The 25618-nt window shown below is 35.6% G+C and overlaps 1 protein-coding gene across 1 annotated transcript in view; it reads right to left on the bottom strand.

Annotated features, from left to right (window-relative positions):
* Positions 1-2211: 2211 nt before the first annotated feature.
* Positions 2212-25618, bottom strand: part of Rrp5 (Ribosomal RNA Processing 5) — a 615569-nt gene continuing 592162 nt past the window's right edge. The window contains exons 35-37 of the mRNA XM_090384558.1: positions 22988-23141; positions 17056-17221; positions 2212-2368 (exon numbers count right to left, since the gene is read on the bottom strand). Coding sequence (XP_090240684.1) covers positions 2212-2368; positions 17056-17221; positions 22988-23141 — 477 coding nt within the window. The remainder of the gene's footprint in view (positions 2369-17055; positions 17222-22987; positions 23142-25618) is intronic.

Here is a 25618-nt window from a genome sequence, read left to right on the forward strand (position 1 = left end):
CACAGATGTTTACACAAAGTGAACTTGACAATCTCACGAGATATTTAAATCTACACAAAGATCTATACAACTTTTAAGGTTTTAACTGAAATCCAAGAATCTGCTGGCTCCAGGAATAGTCTTTACACTGTATAGAAACCATGAAAAAGAATTGGTTCTTCATTTTTCAAAGAATGCTCAATGCTATATTGCACAACAACTTTCCTGCAGTTATGAACTTTTTTTGGAATGTTCTACCAACCAACAGATTGGAGGTATTGATTCATTGGAGCAAAGCCTCTAAGGAGTTCTATTTCATAATGAATAAAGCATGTATCCATTCCTGTGGCCCATTAAGCACAAACGGCATAGATGCTAGTGTATGTTTGGAGATTTTAAAGTTATTGGTCTGCTACCCAACCAACAACTTGGTTACACAAAAATGCCTTGCTTTCTGAAAAAGCAAACATTGGAAAAGGAAATCATGCCAGAAAGAGATTCTTTGATACTAGTCTAAAGAACATTAAAGATGAGTCACCGATACAATCTAAATAAAATACTGTTACGTCCTCTGCATACAAAGCTTTGTATGCAGAGTTTAATAAAATATTTCATTCAACGCCCTGAATAAAGAAGGAAATTGTTTCCTGAGGAAGTCAAAAAGCTGCAAGTTTAACACAGTATAGTGTGTTCTACTTTGTGGCCCTCTATGCTTGACAGGACTTAAGTCTTTGATATATTTTACTACTTTTTTGGTGATATATTTTTATAAAAAAGCAAAAGCTACTTGTAAATACTGAAATTTGCCCTTGAAATTTCAAGTAACATTTAAAGTTTCCACTAAAAATGTAATTCAGATTACGTAACAGTAATAAAACAGAGAACGTTTCTTAAAAATGCAGTGTGGTGTAATTTATCCTGAGGAGAACCAGTAATGTACTGGTCTCCTCGGGGGAACTTTCCCAAGCATTAGAACATAAATCTCAAGTTTTAACGAGGGCAGCTGTCAATCATGATTAGTAGCAATCAACAATGAGACACAGTGGAGTTTCATTTCAGGAAGCCAAGTCAGATTTCCACAAGAATATTGAATTTACAATTGTAACTGGTAGTTTTTTAATTATGATTACTTCTTACCCTAATCAACTTTAAACGAGTCTAACTTCATGGGGTTTTCCTATTAAGAGATAACAGCAATTTAAACTACTCTTCCCTGCTCCAAAATAATTACCGATTAATCCTGCACACTGACAGGAGGCACGTGTGTGATCAAGTGACTGGTATAGCTTCCAGAATGTATGACGGTAATTACTGTAGAGCAACAGTGATTTAAATTGTAATCATTATTGTTTTTTCTTGTTTTTTATACTTCAGGCTTCAAAGATGTTGCTCAGGAAAGTTCCCCAAAGTGAGTGATATGCTATTAATTTTAAATTATAATTTTTCATTTTTTTATGCTTAAGGTTTTGGAAGATGATGTTCAGGAAAATTCTCCAATTTGAGGGATATGCTATAACTGCAGCAATGGCAACACTGCTTCGTTGTTTGTTTGTTGTTGTTTGTTATTTGGTTTTTAGGAGCATTAGCAACTAAGGCCATATTGCTCCGGGATATGTGGTGGTCATTCCCTGACCTTTCCGCATCCTCCGTATTTGGTGGTGACAGGCTCGAACCCTGGTCTATTCAAGAAGCGTGTGCTAAGCACTGCTGCTCCTTCCCACCTGGCTACGGAGGCACCAACACTGCTTCAATTGCTTTTTTGTAATAATGTGCAGCCTTACTACAATAGTAGAACTGTGCACTTTAATACCAGTATAGCTGTTAATATTAAGATCACTGTAATTTTAAATGCCATATACTCTTTTAAAAGAGCAGTAAACTTAATATTGTAAAGCCTGAATTGGGGGGAAAAAAAATAAAAAAGAATTTGAAGTGATTTTGTTTCAATTTTCTCATTTATTCGAAAAGAAGCAGATATGGTACATATTTATCTAAGTTCAGAACATTTTTGAATCTCACCAATTTTACTAACCATTGAAGTATACTAAAATGAAAATTAAGTTTCTTACTATTAACAACATAGAATGGCATACAATAACTGTTACAAAAGGTATTTTGATTTATTAACTTTGTACAATATAAATGATTTGATATATACAATAAGAAAGGAAGGAAGAAATTAAAGACTTAGAAATATCATATATTTACAGTAGTATACATATAAATGCTTATTTATGCTTTAGATTCAACATATTCTAAAGCTTTTCTTTTTATATTATTTATAGTTTCTTCTGTACCATGCTCTTGCTCAATATTCAAATACCTTTGGAAAATGAATTTCATCTTTTTTGCTGGTAATTTTAGAGTGATAACTCTTTCTAAGATATGCCTGTTGGGTAAAACGACATTTGTTCAAATCAAAAACAAAATTTAAACATTGTTTTAATGATAACTACTGTATTTACACACTTATTAGGAATACTATTAAGTATCGTGAAGAATCTCCAATCAAATTAAGAACAGCACTAAGTCACATCCCAAGCAGTGACTTCCATGTGATAATGGTAATCCAGTTTATTCTGCCATTTGTTGTTTACCTGGGGCTCATTTTGATCAAGTTTGTTTTTTTTTATTTAATTTTTATAATATTTCTGTTTAGATTATTTTGCCATCACTACATTTTATAACAGTTTTCTATGTAATTCACAAATTTCCACAAACTTTTCACTAGAAATTGAAGGATGTGACAGATTTGTATTGAAATTATTCCAAAACTTAAAAATATAAGTATACAAAACAGCTAGTAAGTGGAGTTTAACATACACTAAAATTCAAAAAGCAATCTTATTGGTGAAATTAAAAGTGTTAAAATAATTGGATGCAGGGTTTTTTTGGGATAAGATGTAGATTTACCATTTAAATATACAGTGAATGACTTGTGATGATGATTTTAAATGCTAAAAAAAAGTACCACAGTGTAGCATGATCCAAAATTATGAAAGGAAGAGAACAGGTTATGAATTAACAATAAAAACTTTGGATAAAATATGGCAATGATTTAATTGTCAGTAAACAATTTCATAATAACAGCTAACAGACTAGGGTGTGAAACAACATTCACCACATCACAAGTCTGAACAGTGGCAATAGAATAGTTTGTGGCAAAACCTTGCTGAAGGAACTCATCCAGATGAATATGCAATTGGGGGGGGGGGGCTTTTTAGTGCCCATGACTTGGTAAATAGTCATGAGTGCTTACTGTGCAGTTTATTGCTCCACTGGGCACAGATGTCAAAAAGAGCAAAGACACTCCTTGGGAGATGTCACCTGTTTATGACAATTACTGCAATGAAAAAATGTTTTGGTTTAAATGTTTTAGAAATTGTGACTTAAGTCACAATTTCTAAAAATGCATCCTATCATAAATAGAAGATCAACAGAATATCATTTCTCATCACGGTCAATAGGGCTGGTATGCAAAAGAATTTTAAAGGGCACCTATCAGAACAGAAATTACTAAAAAATCTTCCACTGTTCTATTTGCTGTTAGATGAAATGGGATATAGAAAAAAACTGAACAAATTTATTTCTTATAATTTTGGCTCGATCAGAAAACAAGTCAATGTCTGTATTACTGCCTGTCTTGGTATCTGTAATGATAGCAAGGTAGGCAATAATTAAATCTAAGTTGTATGCTCTAGATGATTTAAGTGGATTAGAAAAGAACCATGCATTATTTTAATTAGCAACTGCATTAATGATATATTATTTATTTACATGCTTTCACTTATTTCATGTTCACTCAATTTTTACTGTTTAAAAACATGTTTAAGTGGAGGAATCAGATCTGTCTGTCTGCCTTAGTGCTTACAGTTTGACTGATTTTGATGAAATTCAGTTTTAAGATTTTTATATAGAGTTTGTTGAACAATTGCAAGTTTTATGAACTAGCATTTTATGCAAAGATCAAAAAAGCTGTATGCTGAAATACTGTCTATATTTCTGGAAGAATTAAAACGTGTTTGAAAAGTTTCAGAGGTAATTAAACTAAACACCTTTTGATACACCTAAAGGTTTAACAGATTTATTATTCAACTTTTGTATATATGTTCTTTCAAATGTTCTATGAAGCAGTCATTTACTTTCCAATTTGATTTGAAATATAAAGCAATGGCAACATGTTTCTATAAATCAAATTTGGAATACCTCTCCACCTGCAAGTATATCAGCAGCAAAGAAAACGATGAGAACCAACAATTATGAAGTTTATCTTAATTTTAGATTTGTTACGAGTCCATCACAAATGCTAGAATGAAACAATACAATTTCAGTGCCACTTCAATGACAAACATCAAAATTCTTCCAAAATAGGTCAGGATATTCAAGGCTTGAAGAAAACAATATGGATACTTCTGTTGTTGTTATGATTAGAGGGTAACAACATAAGGGCAGTTAAGGCCTAAATGTGTCTCTCTATGATTCAGGTACACATCAGATTATGAACAGCACGTTGACATTAACTAAATGCAATGATAAAGTTATCTGTCTAGGGAAGCCAAAGTCTGTAAAATTTGCTGGATTTCTTAGAAGATGTTGGAGTGTTAGAGGGCTCTGCAGATTTGAAAGAGTCTGAAAAGTGCTAGACCCGATATTTTATTAAGATATTTTGAACAGTGAGCTGGAATTTACACAAAGTACATTGAGGTTTGGTTTGGGTTTTACTGGCGCATTAGCAACTGAGGTGCATTGAGGACTTACACCCCTAAGTAAATGGCGGTGAGTAAGGTAAGTGTGGCCAATCCGTAAACATGCTAATATGACTTCTTGTTTGATTCAGCGGGAGCTGGAAATCAATTTCTCCAGTTTAGTTTTAATGGGATGGTGTTTGTTACAAGACTGTACAGATTTCTCCTATATGGCTCAGCCAGGAAAAGTGTTTTATGATGACTTAACACCATTCAGTGCTCTTTGATCTGTGGTTTCATTTCCAAGACTAGCAGAGTTCCACAGTTCTAAAAGCTCCATGACCTGTTCAAAGAGCACTGAATGGTGTTAAGTCATCATAAAACACTTTTTCTGGCTGAGCCATATAGGAGAAATCTGTACTGAAGTCAGGATCTAATTAATGCCTTATAGAGATGTAAAACAAGTCTGTCTGCAACTCATGATATAGCTGATACTGATCGAAGAATATTTTGTTTCTGTAAGCAGCTAGTTTGAAGATTTGTTACATGGGTCCGAAAGTTAAGTTTATTATCCACTATCAAACATGGAAAATTGATGGCATTAGTCACTGGTATCTGAGTGTAGTGCACATCATTTGCAAAAATGAAGGGTAGTAGTAGATTTTTTTCTTGGATATTTGGTATCCATTTCTCAGAGTCCAAGGTTCTAGTTTATTTATTTATCTCCAATTGGAACTGTCTTTCTAGGTCTGGTTACAAACTTAAAGTCCTAAGTTTAAAGAAGTTTTGTATCAGTTGGGACAAGTAACTGCTTAGTCCAAAATTATGTAGATCTTTGAGAATGCAATACCTCCATGTGGTGTCAAAGGCTTTTACGATATCAAGCAATTACTATCCTGTACCATCGTGGTCTGTGCTTGTTAACAGGAGAGACTGCTTCTACAGGGATAAGATACGCTTAAATAGAAGGGGTGCAAGAATATTTGCTGATGCTATCGAGCCAATGTTAGGTGGGTCAAAAAACTGCTAGCTTGGGGGAAGAGGAAGATTCACAGACTAATAGATTAACAGTAGCTGCAGGCAGAGGTGGAAAGAATTCTTGCACTGCTTCTGTTGGAATGAGCAGCAGCCCGGAAAGCCAGTTGCTGGGGATTTCAGGAACTGCTGGAGGTCATGAAACAAGTAAATACATGGGCTGTGTTAGAGTAACTAAGAGTAAGAACAGGTGCACATATACCAATGCTAGGAGTATTGTAAATAAATTTGATGAATTTGAAGTGCTGGTTAAGACATCCAAGGTGGGTTAATCAGAGACGTGGTGCAACTCAGATATAAGGGATGCAGAATTGGAATTTGAGGAGTACAAAGTGTACAGAAAGGATAGGAAGGGAGGAGGGGTTATGCTATTAGTTAAGAAACACAAAATCTAAGGCAGTTCATCCAGTTGACATAGATGGACAGTGCAATGTTGAGTCAGTTTGGCATGACATAAGCACTGGAAAAGCAAAAATGAGGGTAGGAGTTTGTTATAGGCCTAATGACTCTGATGAGTATAATGACCAATTGTGCAGAGAAATAGTAGGCCGGTAGATCAGTTTCTTATAATGGGGGATTTAATTTCCCAGAGATTGACTGGAATTTGTGGGTTGGTCTCTCACACACTAGCAAGGCTTGTGTGAATTTATTGGATGATTGTTTTCTACAGCAGCATGTTCGGGAGGCAACACTCTTGATCTGATTATCAGTAGTCATTCTTCATGCATTAAGAATTTACAGATAAAAGAACCACTAGGTAGCAGTGATCACAGTGCATTGATGTGGGATTTACTTAAAGATGTAAAGGAAGGGTTTTTGCTTTTGTAAAGGCGACTACAGTGGTCTCAGATTTTTTTATGTTCTATACAGTAGGACCAACTGATGATGTTATCAAAAGCAAATTCTAAATGGGAAGCATTCAAGGAAATAATCTTGGAAGCTACTAGGCTTTTTGTTCTAACTAAGAAATGCTGCTCTAGGTTCAGGCCCAAATGGATGTCAGATGAACTAATGAGACTCGTGGAAAAGAAGAAAAATGAATGGGATGCACATAAATTGAGGCGACACAGAAGCCTATGGTAGATACAAGCTAGTCTGATCCAAGTTACAAAGGACGTTAGGCAAGCAAAGGCAGATTATGAAAAATCTTTGGCAAAGGATGCAAAGAAAAACAGCAGTCTTCGTTACTTACATAAACTCTAAAACCCGGGTTCCCAAAGTGCTTTCTGGGGGGTCGGCATGATTATTTTTAGTTGCAATCACAGCAGACTCTCGATTTACTGGGATCGGCTTAACCGGGACACTTCAAAATTCCAAATTTAAAAAAAATCAACCCGAAACCATAAAAGTCAAGTAATAACTAGAATAGGTATAAACAGATGTTTTGTAGCAAAGTCGTAAACAAGGGACAAGAAGCGACGTTATAAGTCGGCATTGAGAGATTTGTGTGCCTATTATCTTGCAACCCCTGCCCCTCAAAAAAAAAAAAAAAAAAAAGTGGCCAAATGCTACTTTTGATTTAGTGTGTCGTGTTGATTGTTGTGTTCTGTTGCACTGCAAAAGGACAAATTTTGTTTCGTTATTTATATCAGGAATGTTGGAATTTTTTTTAATAGTAATTTTTGTTTTGTTTAGAAATTGCGAAAATGATGGGCAAATGCAAGAGTTGTGCTTTCAATTAAATAAAACTTGAAAAATGGTGCATCCGTTAAATCTCTAATGAACCATAATAATGTTGGTGACCAAACCATACAAGACATTGTAAAAAATAAAGAGAAGCTTTAAAATCAACATCGTAAAAAATAAATGTGCGTCCAATACACACTACTCGTGTATTGGACATGCAAGTAGAGCGTGGCAAGTTCTTTTTGTTTTTTTCGATACAATAAGTCCCCTACTTACGTAGGGGTCTTACTGTATCGAAAAATGGACTCATGTTACGCTATTTATATATTTTTTTTATGACTGAAGATTTCAGTGAAGGGGACACAATTTCACCATATTAACATAAAAACCCATTTATTCCAGCTATCAGTATCATCGCAAATGCAAGAAGGTCGAGTTTACTACCCATTTGTAATTAAATGAACTAACAGAAAAGCCCAATAACCCGGAAAGTGCAAATTGTTCTATGGCAGTGACCTCCAGAAATGTGCTTTAGTAAAATGTGACTTGCGTGGGGTGATAAGTGAGTTTTCGCCCTGTTAAGTTCTTTTCAGAAAATTTATTTCGACTGTTATCATGGTACTGACTAAGAGAATAAGTGGCAGCAGTACTAGTAAATCTACCAAGAAAAGGAAAGTGATCGATTTGGATCAGAAAATTAAAATAATAAGGATGTATGAAAATGGGCAAAAATTAACAAGTATCGTGCAGAATTCAGATTTGTCAGTGGCAATGGTGAACACAATAAAGGAGAAAGACAGAACACGAGAAGCAATTGGCACCAACGAAGTCAACTATAATAACCAAGGCTATGAAATACAAATAGGTTTTTACAGTACAAAAACTGTATAATATCGATGTAAAAACACCATAGATAAAAGATGGTACAAAATCATGTGATTTTTCTTCCTTTTATGCCACTCTGGCTACATCACTGCTGTCCCCAGATAAAGTTTTTATTTGAACTAATTAAAAATATATAACGATTTTTCTTCCAAGGATATTACGTGGTTTTTAAAATTTTGGCATATCAGGGATATATTACGTAAGTACGTCGACTACATAAGAATTCTTGGAACGTATCTCTTACGTATGTCGGAGATTTACTGTATTTTTATAGGAAATCTCACCACAAAGGTTTTTTAACACTTATTTATTTCAATATGGCTACACCGCAATATTCTACTAGTGGTTGTAACACTGATTTTTGATAAATGAAAGGAAGTGACTTAAGGTTAAACATTTTATATTATTTTTAATTATTTGCTATGTATTTTCGTGCAGCAGACCTTCATTCACTCACTAAAAATAAAATATAAAAATGCAGTGTTATCATTAGAATAAAATTCTATGTTACAAATAGTAAACTGAAAAAAAAAAAAAATAAATAAAAAAAAAATACATTCACTATGATGCAAAATTCATTTTTAATCGATCTTGATGTGTGAATAACAGACTGTCAAATAAAGGTGAGTTGCTCTCTTAATGCAGTTGAAGATCACCCCATATGTTTGCAATGATGTCATTCAATAATGTCCGCGATGGGCAATCTAATGCAAACTGGCACAAACTTAGTTTGCCAATAGTCAACCACCTTTAGTTGCGTCATGATAGAAACCAGCCACTTGCTGTCGAGTGTGGGTTAGCTACTGCTTGCACTTTCTAAAATCTAAAGAGCATCAGTACCCATGGAGAAAAAACTTAAATATTCAGAATACTACCTAAAATTTGGCTTTACCACCTTGATCAGCAATGGCATAGAAAAGACACATTTGTGCAACTCAGAGACAAAGCATTCAGAGTTCTTTCAACTCCACGACACTGGTTTCAGATGTCAATAATGTCCACAATGGGCCATCTAATGCATACGCCATCTAATCAACGGTACTTCCATGAGCTTAGAGAAGAAGAAGAAGCTGCACTGGTACGAAACCCATTCTCTGCTTCCCTGAATGTAGCCAGCATTCCTGATGAAGTGCAGGATGAATTCTTGGATCTGCGGAACAATTCCTTGGCACGTAATTTGTTTTACGAAAAATTGCTGACTCAGTTCTGGTGTGCTATGTATCAGTCATATCCAAATGTCGCCATGCTTGCCTTTCGAGTTTTACTTCCATTTGCCTCTACATATCTCTGCAAGAGTGGATTTTCAACACTTCTTTATATCAAAACAAAGGCAAGAAACAGACTGAATGTTAAGGATGACATAAGGTTGGCTTTAACAAATACTCAGCCATGAATTCTGAAGCTGGTTGCCCAGATGGAAGTACAACGATCGCATTAAATATTAGGTTAGAATTATATTCTGAAAAATCTATTTTTAATGTGTTTTCTTTACCCTATTAAAAATGCCTTTTTATGCAAATGTGGCAGGGGTTGCAGGTTACTTGGCTATTATAAAAGGGAGTCGTGACACGAAAAAGGTTGGGAAACACTGCTCTACAACTAACCCCTATACTTGGAAATGATGCTAATTTATCAGAACTTTTTACCTACCTAAAAATACAGTCACTTCCGGTTATTTGGGACACATCGGGACTAGTGCATTTTGGCCCGATTAAGCGGCTGCCCCAATTATCCGAAGTTTCACGTATTTAGTTAAAAATACAATGTAACTCCCCCCCCCCTTCACAATTGGTTCAGTGTACAATCAAATCACGTTACGACGAACTCAACATAGTAAAGTACCGTTCACCAAACAATGGGTAGTAAGTGCCGGTCATTGTGATCACGTTTGTGAATTGAATTTTAATTCTATTAAACAGCGATTCTAATTAGCGAAAATAGGAGGAATATTATCCACAGGCTATAAAAGCAAAGATATATTAAGCACAAATTTACCCTTTATTACCTTACCAATTAACAAAATTAAACGATACGTGAAAATCAGAAGAATATACGTTATAATCGGAATAATTAATACGTACTGTAATATGTACATACTAACTAAACTAGTTGAAATTTCTGTTCACTGACATTTGTGGGTGGGAGTTAAAATTTAAAATAGTAAAAAGATAAGCAATCAATAAAAATAACACGGCACACACACACACACACACAAATTGAAAGTAACACGATACGCGCAAGTGAGAACGGAGTAATGAGTTACAAAGCTTCAAAAATAGGAATAAAGAGATCTGAAAATTAATTTTTTTATATGATTGAAGATTTCATGGAAGTGTAAACACATTTCACCATAATAACTCACAGAATTCCAGCTGTCAGTATTATCGCAAATTCAATAAGATCGAGTTTACTGTCCGTTTATGATAGATTGCACCAACAGAAAAGTCCAAGAAACAGGTGACTGCTAATTGTTTTATGGTTGTGACCTCCAGAATTTCGACCGAACCACGTGGTACCGTCGGAGACAATCGTAGGGTAATCTCCAGTGCTGCGGTCTCCTGCCCCGATTAAATGGCATGCTGTCCCAATTAAGCGAAGTAAACCCTGGCTATTTTCTCGATTAGTTTCAGTTTTTTAAGATTTGCCCAAAATAAATGGCTGCCCCGATTAACCGGTGGCCCAAATAACCGGAATCCACTGTACTTCAAAGTAATAGGGTTGGCCAAAGTAGCCCTTGCACCATTAAATCCCACTCCAACAAAAACAATGACTGGAACGTTCCCACCACTTTGCACAGGTGCCCACGTGGGGGGGAAGAATTGATAAAGGATTAAAGTTAGAAGGATTAGGACTGGCTCCTACCCTCTTTAAGAAAGTCTGTTTATTTTACTTTTCACTCATTGTGAAGCAAATATGCAGATCAAACAAAAAGATGTTTGAAGGATGGATCAGCCAGACTTAAATATTGTCTGATATGTCTATTTCACAGATTCAGCCCTTGCTCAACATTACTGGTAGGATCAATATAACAACAATCCTAAATGATGCCAAAATTTTAAATATTTTTCATCAGTTTTATCACAGATGTTGGTTTCAAGCTTTAATTTTTAAAGCCAAATGTTTTCAATCAATTCTAGGTGATACATGATCCTCATGAAGCAATAGAATCACTTCAAGCCACTAATCAATAACAGTGGCTTGAACTGGCAAAAACCATGCCTAACCTCTATAGTAAAGCACTTGTCTCTTCCCATCTCTTAATCCATATATAAGTTACATCTTTTGAGGTTATGTGGTATCATGGCAAAACCCAATATTAAATATCACGCATACAGCTTTGAAATGGTTTTACAGGCTAGTTGCTTATCCAACCCTATTAGCAGGGCACTGGGTGCTACCTTCATCAGCTAGTGAATGATCTTGTTGCCTGTAATCTAGGTTTGCCACAATTTGAAATCCAAAAAGTAAAAGCTTACTGTCGATACACCTGACATGTCAAAGCACATACAGTTGCAATAGTAGTTGGTACTTTGTGCTCAAAAGAAACTGAAGGAGGGTGAATCTGAGAAAAAAAAAATAAATAAACATTTGTTCACTCAAATTTATTTATTTTATATTAACTTGGAAAGCCAGAAAATTACATGTGTTGTTAAGCAAGCCTTTATTCTGCTAAAGGAAGGATTCTGAGAAGTTAACACAGGAAAGCACTGTGGAAGCTAAACTATAGCATTAGATATACTCTGTTCCAACTTTTATTTTATTTACATTAAAGCATGAATAGTAAAACAAATGAAAAAAGTTTTCAAAATAGAAGAAAACTCCAAAAAAACTTTCCAATCTCAATGACATCAACATCTCAGAAAATTACTTTTCTAACAGGATCTCTACTATTGGCTTCCTTGATCACCACTCATCATCTCATTTGTCCTAATTATTTACTCTGTGATTTCTATTGCTTTATAAGTTCTATTTGTATGTATATCTCCAGGGTGTCAGATAAACGGTATATACAATTCTTGCTAATCAGTGATACTGAATCTGTAGATTACATTAGATTGCATTAATTTTAAAATGGCCCCTAAGAATATGTAGAAAGGAGAGGGAAATGTGAATGTGGTTAAGAAAAAAAATATATATATAAAAAAATGGTGTGATCTGAATATAAGATAAATTCTTGATGAGCTTACTAAAGGTGAAAACAAGTGTGCAGTTGCTTGCCAGTGTAGTGTGAATATTTTTTTTTTTGTCACCAGTGAAAAAGGAAATACCTATAGTATGCATCTCATCTACAAAGTCAAAACTAATCTATCAGACATTTGCTGAAAGTTTAGGTGCAGATCCTGTTAAGTTTCAAGCTTTGATAGCTTGATAGGGCTGACTTGTGAGCAGGTTTACAGCCTGCATAATGTGAATTTTGTGGGAGAGACAGCATCAGATTCAAAGTATCTAGAAGAAAAGTCAAGAAGCTTATTCAGGAAAAAGGCTATAATGCTAATGAAAGTAGTCTGTTTTAAAAATGCATGCATAATTTGTTCCTATTAGAGGATTTGAAAAATTATTACCCTGTCCATTGCTGGTTTGAACCAAGTGATGGAGAGGGTAATATTTTGTTTTTGCGCTAATGCTTTTGATGACTTGATGGTCAAACACATGATTATCTAGAGGAGCCACAACCCGCATGTTCTTAAGTGTGCAGGGGGGAATAAGAATTATCATCTTGTTTCATAGTGTTCAACTAGGAAGGTATGGGTAACTCTGCTGTATTTTTGACTGGCTCCACAACTGCTTTTATTAAGTGGAATGTATTTAAAAGACAAAAATCCAGACTTTAACGTGTTGCTGATTCTTGAAAATTCTCCTGATCAACCAGAGGCATTGCTCATCCTAACATTATATTCTTCCCTATTAACATTACTTCTCTTTTTAAACTCATGGATCAGATGCAGCCAAAGCATTCAAGAGCTATTACCTGTGTATTTTGAATGATAACACATATCTTCAAAAATAACACACAGTTTCTGCTAAAATACACATGACAAAGATAAATGTTGCAAAGGCATTGGCCATATAAAAGAATTTATAATTAAAACAATTCAATCCTTAATGCAGAACGAAGGAAATTTTGGACACAGGTCTTAAATGATTTCAGAGGAATTTCATCCACTTTGTAGTGGAAGAGATTAGCTGAATCCTTGCTACATCTGCCAAAAATGTGAGTAGAAGAGGGCTTTCTCCTACTCTCTAGACCTCATCAACACCCAAGAACCAGTAGCAGGAACTGACCACAGAGTTCTACGGTGGACAATGATGAGAGAGGTAGCAGTAGTTAAAGGCAAAGGAATGGGTTATAATTTCAGGAAAGGAAATTACAACGGTATTGGTATTAGTGTTTTTGGGCTCAAGGGCAAATGGGGCCAAAATGTGCCTATTCCTATGTTATGTTTTCACACAGGAATTCGGACCAATTTGTCATCAGAGTAAACCATATATTCATATTTGCTTAAGAAAGGTTTATTTACCTTTCTTAAGGCAGAACTAGACAAACATTTGGAGCAAATGGATGTACTTTTTTTTTTTTAGCTGATGCTATATAAGCTTGCTTTCTTGCATCATGTGCCTTTGCTAATGCCAAAATTTAATCTCACATTGTTTCCAATAATATGGACGAGTGATAGACACTCTTTCAGTCATAACAGTGAAAGGAAAATATTTTTTCTGAAATGGAAATAGTGCTTACAATCTAAGAGAGTATGTTTGACAGTAAGTGGCAATGTCCAATGCATGCATCGAGGTGGATCATCCTCCTTGAGTAGATATATATGGGTTGTATGTGTATGCCCCACGCATAATCTTGAGTGAAGCTAGATTTCTATAGTGCTGGTTCCTCTTTGATTTCGAGCAATTTGTTGTACATTTGTGACCTCCAGATTTCAGACCAGTGAAATGTATAGATTTTTTTAATGCGCATCAAATAATATATATTGTACTTGGTATAATGTGATGGTATTGTATTGTTTGGATGCCTGGTCTCCTCTCTCATTACCTGTAATACCAGAATGCCCTGGGATCCAGCAAAGGAAATTATGATGGCTTAAGATGCTACATGGCCTCTATTAACTGGGTATATATCTCACAGAGAGCGGATACAATTGAATTATGCTATACCTTTAAAACATTAATCATACAAGTCTCGAATCTTACATACCGTTAAAAAAATACTCTACGAGGAAGATTCCAAGTTGGATGAATAATGAAGTTGCCAGATTACTTGAGCAGAAAAAGATGACAAAGTTAAAGAGCAATAAAAAGTACTGAAGCCTATAACAGCTACAAACTGATCTGTAATAGTGGAAAAGAGGGGGGGATAAGGAATTCTTCATTTATATAAATGCAAAGAAGAGAAGGGCAAACCAGATCGGACCCTTTATGTAATGGACGTGGGATAGTATTAGATACTCCAGCTGAAATTGCAGATGAACTCAACAGTTTCTTTGCATCGATATTTACAGAAGAAAAACCCTTTATGTCAATGAGAAATTATGGAAGTGAAGTTGAAAAAAAATTTAATTAATGATGTTAAAATTTCACTTGTTTATTTAATTAAAAAATTTTTTTGAGCCTACAGGCCAAGTAAGGCCCCTGGAGTTGATGGCATATACCCTATAATCTTAAGGGAAGTGGCAAATGAGTGCATTGAACTATTGAGGCTAATTATGAGAGCATCACTGGACTTGGGAGTGATTCTGTTGGATTGGAAAAGTGACAATGTATCTCCAATACATAAGGGCAGTTCTAAGACTGAAATGGGAAATTACTGGCTGGTTAGTCTAACTTCAGAAGTAGGGGAAATCATGGAGACTATGATCAAGGATGGAATTCAGGATCACTTAGAAAGAAATGGAATTCTGAAGGACACTCAGCATGGTTTTGTAAAGAGAAAATCATGTTTAACTAATCTGGTTAGCTATTTTGGGGAAAAATTTCGACTTTGTTTATTTGGATTTCAGCAAAGCATTTGACTCAGTCCCACATGAGCGGTTACTTTATAAGCTGGAACAGGTTGGAATCACAGGGAAATTCCTTTAGATGGTTCCTTTAGTTGGATGGCTTCAGGGCAGGAGGCAGAGGGTTGTGATAAATGATTATTCCTTAGATTGGGTTGATGTAAATGTGGGGTTCTCCAAGAATCAGTATTACGACCACTGTTGTTTCTGATTTTCATAAATAACATTGATGAGGGGATAGAGGGCATGATATCTAAATCTTGCAGATGATGTTAAGATTGGTAGAGTAGTTAATGATCACCACCAAGCAAGCTTCTTCAAAGTGACCTAGATAGACTTCAGGAATGGTCAGAAAAATGGCAGCTATGCTCTAATCCAGCAAAATGTAAGGTATTGCACCTAGGGAACAGTAACCCCAAAAATAACTTATACACTCAGCAGTAGAGGAAAGGGACTTCGGTATTACAATAGGCCCATGGTGTCCTATCAACGATTTATTGAACAATTGTGAGTAGGAGATAAGGACGTCATAATCCCATTATATAAGGCTAGTGTTAAACCACACTGTGTTCAAGTATGGAGTCTGCACCTAAAGAGAAAGACGTGCTTCCCGAAAGGTACAAAGACGGGTACCTCTCCTGGTGAGATCGGCAAAAGGGCATCCATATGAGGAAAGTTGCAGAGCTTCAAAACTAGGCACCTTAGAGGAGACTTGATTGAGGTGTTTAAGGCATAAGCAAAATGAATAAGGAAGAAATTTTCACAGTTATGATTCTAGAACAAGGAGCCATAATTTCAAATTATGGGGGGAAAGGATGTTTAGACTGAATTGTAGGAAGTTTTATTTTAGCCAGGGAGTTATAAATTACTGGAATACGTTATCTACACGGGTGGTAGGGGCTGACAGTTTGGGGAAATTCTAAGGTCAGCTGGATGGGAGGAAGGAAATGCATAGGTTGTCTATTTCCTTTTCTGTTATTATTATTTTGTTTTATTTTTGTTATTTTATGGTGCAAATAAGCCTATTTTTTTTTGGCTGGTGCATAAGCCTTGCACAATGTAGCCATTAGTAATACTAATACTCTCAATAGTTTACAGAAAATATACCTGAAGATATACAAGAGCTGATTGTATCATTCAGCTCTGATGATACAACTGGTTTTTGTAGTGAAGATGTGGGTGGATGGTCCGAAAATGAGAATTCTAAAAATGGTGCATGAATTAATGGGCACTGCATCACACTGGACCAATAAAGCTCGACTATCCAATGGATTAACAGTTAATCACCAATGTTCTAAACCTTCCAAACAGCTGTAAAAACAGGTCCATTTAGTCAACACTTCACACCTTCTTCAGAAAGGTTGCAAAAGCAACTTCAGAAGGGCATCAGCCATCATTAGTGGTCTTCAAAAAATACCAAAAGCATCAATGCCTGCATGCACACAATTTAACTTTCAGATGATGATGCAGACTATCCTGAGGTGTCAGTACGGGGGGGGGGGGAGAATTTAGTACAGGTAAGCCTGGAAGCTCTCCCCAATAACAAATCATCAACCCCCCCCCCAAAATGCAATCATCAACGATGCATAAACATATTTGTTATCAATATCAATGAACATCATCACTAATTTCAGATGCTTGAAGTTTATTTAGACTGACTATAATTTGTATTATTTAAATTTAGATGAGTAAAAAAAAATATTTATGAGAGCTTCTATATTATCATTTGTGACCTCGATTCCACAACCAAGGTCACAAAGTTCACACCGGCTAGAATTTTAAGGAAATAAATTCAAGTGAATGGCAAGTGATTATCGTATACTTCCCTAAAATGTACATACCTTACTGCCTCAATATCTCCCTCTTTCAGCATAAAGTTAATATATATAGACCACAGATCTGTTCGTTTAGGATAGTTGTTCAGAATGCTCTCGAACATAGTTCTGCCACACTCAGGATCACCATGTTTGAATTCCATGCTAGCAAACCTCGATATTACTTCAACATCTATTAATATTAAAAAAAAAAAAAAAAAAAAAAAAAAAAAAAGCGTAATCAAATTTTGTTTGTAATTTTGAAAGAAGAGTTATTTATATTAGTATTATAAAACATAAAATTTTCAAAACAAAATAAAGTGGAAAATTCACACTAAATGAAAGACTAAAATAAAGAATAAAATGCATATAATAAAATTTGTCATGGACTAGCTGAAAGGTCTGGGCATAAGTACCCTCAAAAAGTGGAGAAAGTTCTGATGGTAATTTCACTTGGTCTTTGTTGACCAGTCTCAAATGGAATTACATGGTTTTCCCCCCTCTGAGTTATGCCACTTTTCTTTTTCTTTCCATCCAAACTGGCCTTAAACACATTTGTCTACAGGCCCAGAAGGTATGAAACTATTATATTAATCTATAAAATTTAAAAATTGGTAATTTGAAATCTCCTCTTTTCGATCTTCTCTGGCTTTAAATCTCTCTACCTCATTCTGTCAAATTCATCTGTTGTCTCCATCGTTCTCCTTACTCCACCACTCACTTGGAACTCTTTGACTTCCTCTCGCTGCAACTTGACTTTCTCCAGTCCAACTTTTCCTAACAGTGAGGTAATTTTCCTTGGTGATTTTAATGTTCACAACTCCAGTTGGTTTCCATTTTCTAGTCACACGGACCCAGCTGGTCGAGATGCTGAGGCATTTGCAATTACTAATGACCTCGCACAGATTGTTCATTTAGCTACCAGAATACCAGACAATCCTAACCACACGGCCAACATGCTTGATATTTTTCTCGCAAACAACCCTTCTAATTACACAATTGAAGTGAGTGGTTCTTTAAGCACCTCAGATCACAAGTTGGTGATTGTCTCTTCTCCAATGGAGCCTTTATCACACAGCTATTCTGAACCTCGTGTCGTTTGGCATTACAAGAATGCAAAATGGGATGACCTGCGAGATTTCTTTTCCTTGGTCGGATTACTGTTTCAAAACTTTTGATGTCAACATTTGCTGAGATTGTGTCAGTGAAATTATTCTTGTAGGAATGGAATCCTTTATTCCACACTGAACTTTAAAATCGCGTCCTTTATCTAAACCTTGGTTTTCCAATAAATATGCTAAGTCTGTTCAAGAAAAGAATGTTGCATATTGTAATTGGCTTGTTTCTAATTCTCCAGTTTCATTTTCTGCCTATACCAAAGCTTGCAACAATTGTAAAGCAGTTATTAATCAGCCCAAACTAGACTTTGAACAGGCTAAGAGTAGAAAACTTGCTTCTTACCCTAATAGTAACCGAGCATTCTGGTCTCTTGCCAAAGCTATTGGCTGCACTTTTGCCCATCTCTGCTCCCACCTCTGTCAAAACCAGATGGTTCTATTGTCGCTTCAGCCATGTATAAAGCTGATCTGCTAGCATCCCAGTTTTCTTCCAATTTGTGTATTAATGATCTTGGTAAAACACCTCCCACCATTTGCAACACGTTCCATTCAATATCTCTAGTGGTCTTCTGTCAAAAGGATTTCAGAAGGATTTTGATGACTCTTGATTCTAAGTAAGCTCCAGGTCCAGATGGTGTTTCTCCACTTGTTCTCAAAACCTGTGCTCCTGAACTCACTCCTATTCTTTGCTGTCTTTTTCACTTTTTTATTCCAAAGGTGTTTTTCCTTCTGCCTAGAAATTTGCTCTTATCCAGCCAGTCCCTAAAAATGTGACAAATCCATCCCATCCAATTATCATCCCATTGCAACTACTTCTACTCTTTCTAAAGTAATGGAGAAATCAATTAACCACCAACTCTTAACTATCTAGAAATCTTTCATCTGATCAACGACCGCCAGTATGGGTTCCATCAGTGTCCATCCACCGGTGATATTTTGGCTTATGTTACCCATTTATGGACAAATTCAATGGAAAAGTTCTGTGAAACACAAGCATCTCAAACATCTCAAAGGCTTTCGATCGTGTTTGGCATAAAGGTCTTCTAAACAAACTTCCATCTTATGGTTTGCCAACTGTTTTTTTGTAACTGATTATCCAGTTTTCTCTCTGACTGCTCACTGAGGTGATGGTAGATGGCCCTCTGTCTTCTAACTTCTCCACTTATGCTGGTGTCCCCAAAGGTTCAGTTCTTTCCCCCACTCTTTTCCTCTTGTATATTAATGACCTTCTTCCAATGACCAGAAATACTATCCATAATTTTGTTGATGATAGCAGATTGCTTCCAGTTTGAGAAACCTCGCCCTACTCAATCAGCTTCGGCTTCTCGAATATTAGCTACCAATTCCTTAAATGCCCATCTCCAGGTAATTCTCCAGCGGAGCAAAGAAAACTTAGTTGATTTCAATCCTTCTAAAACTCAGTCTTGTCTTACATCTCACAAAACGGATTCTTCTGCTCCTATGCTTATCTTTGGTGACACTCCGATTTCTAGGCAAGATGATATATATCTCTTTTGGGGATTACCCTAACTTCTAATCTCTCTCTTGGTACAAGCGCATTACAAATATTGCTTCTCCTGCATCTAAAAAACTTGGTTTTTTCTTACGCTCTCAGCGTTACTTTTCTTCCAAGCAGCTGTTCACTCTGCACAAATTGCAAATCTGCCCTACCATGGAATATTGTTCCCACATCTGGTGCAATGCCCCTAAAACCCCTCTCACGTTTCTAGATTCCATTCAGAAGAGGGTAATGACTCATCTCTACAGTCTATCCACTCGCTGTCTCATAGATGTACTGTTTCTGCTGCATGCCCTTTCTACAGATACTTCTATGGGCACTGTTCTTCTGAATTTTCTTCTATAATTCCTGCTCTCTCTTCCAAAACAGTCCGAACACATGCCACCACCAACCAACATCCATTTACTGTCCAGCTTCAAACTCACAGAACCAACTTTTCATCTACCTTCACACATATTTCCCGAAAATTAGAGTCTATAGAAGTTCAGGTCTAAATGTCAACAAATGTCTTCTTTCATCTTCTCAACTTCCATCCCATGCTCGGTACGAAGTTCAATAGGTTCTAATACCTTGGGGTTTTCATTAAAAAAAAAAAAAAATCACTGGTGGAGCAGCACAGTGTCTAAACACTGGTCAGTGCAGTAGCAATACAGTAATTATGATTAAAAACAATTTACTTTAGTGTGAAGAGTAGTCATATAACTATTTAACATAAACTTCAATGAAAGCACTTAGTATCAAAAATTGGAGCATGAAAAGAATGTAACCTCCCATACCAGTCCAGCCAATGGACTCATGAACATAGGATAGATAAGTTGCACTGAACTGCCCAATCAGCATATGGCCACCGATTTTAACAGTTAACAATCATATGATAGTTGGAATGTTTGTCATTAAAAGTAGGTCATAAAATATAACTATGGCTGTATTTATGTTTGTATACATAGCATTTTACCCTTTAAGATGCTTCTGGCCTAATTTATAGTCTACTACAAAGAATATATTAAAAGAAAAAAAAAAAAAACAACTTAGTGAGAAAATAAAATTACAGTATATTATTCTGAATTTTTGTACCTTATTCTGTGCTTTCTGCCAAGATAAAACTACATAAAAATTCACACTTAAAAGAATAAACTGCTATAAAAAGGGGGGGGGAAGTTATATATATATACACAATATACAGTTGAACTTGGTTATAACGAGCATCAAGGGACTGACAAAATTTCCTCATTACAACCATTACTCACTATATCAGTGATGAGTTAAATCTACCTCCTGTTTTTTTAAAATTTTCTATCACTTGATAAAAATATTTTATCAAGATTCAAAAAACAAAAGAAATATTAGAGAGAAAAAAATTAATATTAGTATATACCTACACATTATTTGTATTAATATGCTTGTATAAACTACAATACACTTAATATTAAATGCAATTTATTTATCTGTAATTTTAAAACCACACACTTAATACTAAATACAATTTATTTCTCTGTAATTAAAAACAATACTAATTACACAATTTCCTGTTTTTTCGGCGTTATAGACTGAAATCTTTCCTCATGGTCAATCCGTTCATCTGCAGATCGAGATTTTCCACTAATTTTTGCATAAACGATGTCATGTTGGATTTTAAATCGACCCAGCCTATCCAGCCAACCATTGTTACATACAAAATTGTTGCATCCAAATTGTTGAGCACATTTTTCCACTTGAGCCCTCAAGATCAGACCGTCTACTGAAAATCCAGCACTTCTTTGTGTAGGGAACCATTGAAGCAATGCTTCATCGATGTTTGTAACCTTGCACTTTCAGTTATCTTCTTTTCCAGTGCCAATATATTTTTTTTTTATTTTTTTTATGAAAACCCCAAACACGAAAGGTATCAAATCCTATAGTACTTAGTACCATGCATGGGTTGAAGGAGAAGTATGGCGAGAGGGGGATGCCAGAAACTTTGCTCTAGAGACTAAACATGGGTTTCACCACTTCAAGCCTCCAATAAGCAAAGTGGTCGTATTTCACCGGTTGATGAAAGTCATCTATGGTTTCTTTTTAAATTTAATATTTCACCCTAAAAATGTGAAAAGAAAAGGTCACTAGGAATTTGTTTTAAAGAAACAAAGGCCATGTGTAAATATGTTTATTCTTTCACAACGAAAACATTTTTTGTACCATGTTTTAACTCACAAATAATTCTGACCTTTTCAGGAATCGAGAAACACCTTCTTTTGTCAGTAGACATGTTTCCGAAGGAAGGGCTCATTTCTAACTGATTTTACTTTAAAATGACAGTAAAGTGATCTGCATACAAACAATTATTGTTTCCAAAATTCTTAGAAGTCCTGAAATAAATTTATGGTTCAGTGAATACAAGACAATCTGTAAATAGGGTAATGCAACCATAGAAATTACAAGTAGAATGCCAATGCACTACTGTATTTCCCTCCTATCCCCGAATGGACAAGGTTAGTTCATAAACTGGCCCCTAATTCAATGCGGGTGGTCATAAAAGCTAATTCACTGCTTTCATTTTTGCTGTCTATTCCAAGAATTGGGGTTTTTTGACTACCCGAGCAATTAAGAATGTTTGCATAGTTACCAAAATTTGTAAGGTATATCCGTGTAGTACACTCATTATAACAGTGAGTGATTGTGTGGGAACACGCGTAACTTAAAATCATTATGGGTTTTTTGCTCATTACAGCCATGATCTCATTATTTCCACGCTTGTTATAACCGAGTTCGACAGTATATACAAATTATTACTGTTATAAAGAATTTAATAAATATTTTGGGTTTTTTCATTATAATTATTTCTAGAAAACTGGAAATGAAGAGCCGAAGTTCCAAATGTTTTAAATGCCAAATTTTGCTAAAATTAGCCTTTGCCCTAGAATAGTTCTGTATGCCAGTGCCGATACCCTCTGTATATTTCAAGTGCTTAGGTGGTAGATGACTTTCATCAACCGGTGAAATACGACCACTTTTCTTATTGGAGGCTTGAAGTGGTGAAACCCCATGTTTAGTTCTCTAGAGCAAAGTTTCCGGCATCCCCCTCCCCCCATACTTCTCCTTCAATCCATGCACGGTACTAAGTACTAGTACTATAGGTTTTGATACCTTTCGTGTTTGGGGTTTTCATAAAAAAAAAAAAAAATGTGCCTCCCACTAATAATTTAATTATTCTAAGACAAAAAGTGATTTTAGCAAAATATGGCACTTAGAATGAATTTGAGCTCTTCAAATGATTTATCCTGTATATAAAATTATCAGATTCCAAATTTTAAACAGAGCTTCATTAAAAATAGTGTAAGCTTACGTTCTCTTTTATCTAAACTGTCAAGGCTTCTATTCATCAATTTTCTAGCATAGTCACACCTTCCATACTTCATATAGAAGAGGCCAAAATGAATCCACACTTCCTTATTCTGCTTGAATTTTTTTATCATTGTTTTGTATAGTGATTCTGCTTCCTGAAAATTCAGATTTTGTATATAAAATCAAATTTCACTACATTATTATAGCAAATTTGTAATAACTGTATGAACTGTAAATTTAGTTTTAATTCAATGAAAAGCATTTGGGGAGAGAGAGAGAGAGAGAGAGAGAGAGAGAGAGAGAGAGAGAGAGAGAGAGAGAGAGAGAGAGAGAGAGAGAGAGAAGAGACTATATTTTGTTACCAAATTAAATGCAGCAGTTTGACTTGAAAAAGCATATCAACATCAAAGAATGTTTTTTTATCTAGTAGAGATAAAACATGTTTTTATTATAAACAAAGGATATTACTATCATTCATCGAATATTAGCAGTCTGGTCATCCGTGAACAAATCCTTTGTTTTATCTTCATATTGGTGGGACAGTTAGTTTTCTATATCTAAAAATTACCAACATCTAAAAATACCATGCCTAATCATTAACCATGATCAGATGGTCTCTCTATTAGTGGAAATATATACTGTGGATGTACATTTCACTTTAGCATCATGTGTAAGGTAGACTAATTGTTCTAAAACCAAACTGATTACACTGTGTAAATATAAAAAGTTTATGTATATATTTATTATGTATTTAGTAATCTAAACTCAAGGCGCCTCCGTAGCCAGGTGGGCTGGAGCAGCAGTGCGTAGCACACGCTTCTTGATTAGACCGAGGTTCAAGCCCGTGACCACCAAATACAGAGGAGGCGGTAGGTCAGGGAATGACCACCGCAAATCCCCAGCCCGGATAAAGGGTGAGGGTTGGTGTCAGGAAGGGCATCCGGCCGTAAAATTTTCATGCCAAAACAGTAAAAACGCTGACCTCATATATATATAATGGGAAAAAGGAGAGGACAAAAAAAAAAGAAAAAAAAAGTAATCTAAACTCAAGGTGTCATTTGTAGTTGTTTCATAGATAATATATAGGTCAGAAGCAGGTGAAGCACTAAGTATTAGTATTAGCCAACCAGCACCGCACTAGTTAAAAAAAAAAATCATTAATTAAAAAAAATAATAATAATGATAAATAGATAAATAACAACATAAAATACCTATGTTCTTCATGTTGGTATCTATCCAGATGATCTTTAAAATTCCCAAAGCTGTTGGGTCTGAACTATCCATGGAAAGACAATGTTTTCCAGTAATTAACAACTCAGTAAATAAAAGAAAATATCCTGAACTCCAGTCTAAATAGCACTGCAGAAATAACAATCCTGCCCACACATGATGGGAGGGGGGCATACACAATTACAGCCCCATCAATCAGTTTGGCCTTGGAGAAACTATGCAGAGCTTACTGGGGTAGAAGATTTCTGAGTATGGTCTGTGCTTATAAATAGAAGAGACTATTTACAGAGATGATTTACACTTAAATACAAGAGGTAGAAGAATATTTGCTGATGCCATCAAGGCAGTGTTAGGTGGCTGGAGAAAATTTCCATCTTGGGGGGGGGGGGGAGACATACAGACTGCAGGTATGAGTGCAAGCAATTCTAGTATTGCTTCTATTGGGACATGCAGTAGCCTGGAAAGCAAGGTGTTAGGGATTACAAAGCCTACTATACGGTGGGCCAGCAAATCAAAATGTCTTATAATGAGGAATTTTAACTTTCTGGATATTGACCGAAACTTGTGGGTTGTTGGTCACTCACACACACTAGAAAATTTTGTGGATTTATTGGAAGATTATTTTCTACAGTAGCATGCTAGAGAGGGAACAAGAGGAAGCAATACTTTGATCTGATCATCACCATCTCTTCCAGTATTAAAAACCTGCAGATAAAAAACCACTATGTAATAGTGACCACAGTGTAACATATGTGGGATTTACTTAAAGATGCAACTGCTGTTAGGAGCAAAGGGTTTTAGCTATCATAAAAATGACTACAATGGTCTCAGATATAATCAGCAGGACCAACTGATGATGCTAACAACAACAAATTCTAAATGGGAAATATCCAGGAAGTATTCATAGAAGTTACAAGGGTTTTATACCAACTAAAAGATATTGTTCAAGACTTAGACCCAAATGGATATCACATGAACTGAGACGTGTGGCAGAGAAGAAAATTTTTTTTTTTTTTTTTTTCTTTGTTAGTTGTTGGCGCATTGGCTTTTGTGGCCATAATGCACCTCCCAAAGTTTTTGCATTTTACTCTGATCCAAGCCCGAAGCGGGATTCGAACCCGCAACCTTTGGGTTGCCAGGCAGGCACTTTACCCACCTGGCCAGCAGAAGAAAAATGTATGGGATGCTTATAAATTATCAGGTGATATACAGGGTGTCTCAAAAATATTGGTACAAATGTTAACGGGAGGTAGGTAACATCTAAAGGAATGTGAATCGCATAGGAACCCATAACTGGAAACGTCACCGTAATTCAGTAGACAGTGCTGTTCATCAGTTTGCGAGAGGGAAAATTTCTGGTTTACTCATTTAAGCAGTAGTCGCCGCACGAAGAGCATGCATC

This window comes from Mastigoproctus giganteus, chromosome 11 (genome assembly GCF_048544385.1).
Source record: "Mastigoproctus giganteus isolate SK-2022 chromosome 11, ASM4854438v1, whole genome shotgun sequence".
NCBI lineage: Eukaryota > Metazoa > Arthropoda > Arachnida > Uropygi > Thelyphonidae > Mastigoproctus > Mastigoproctus giganteus.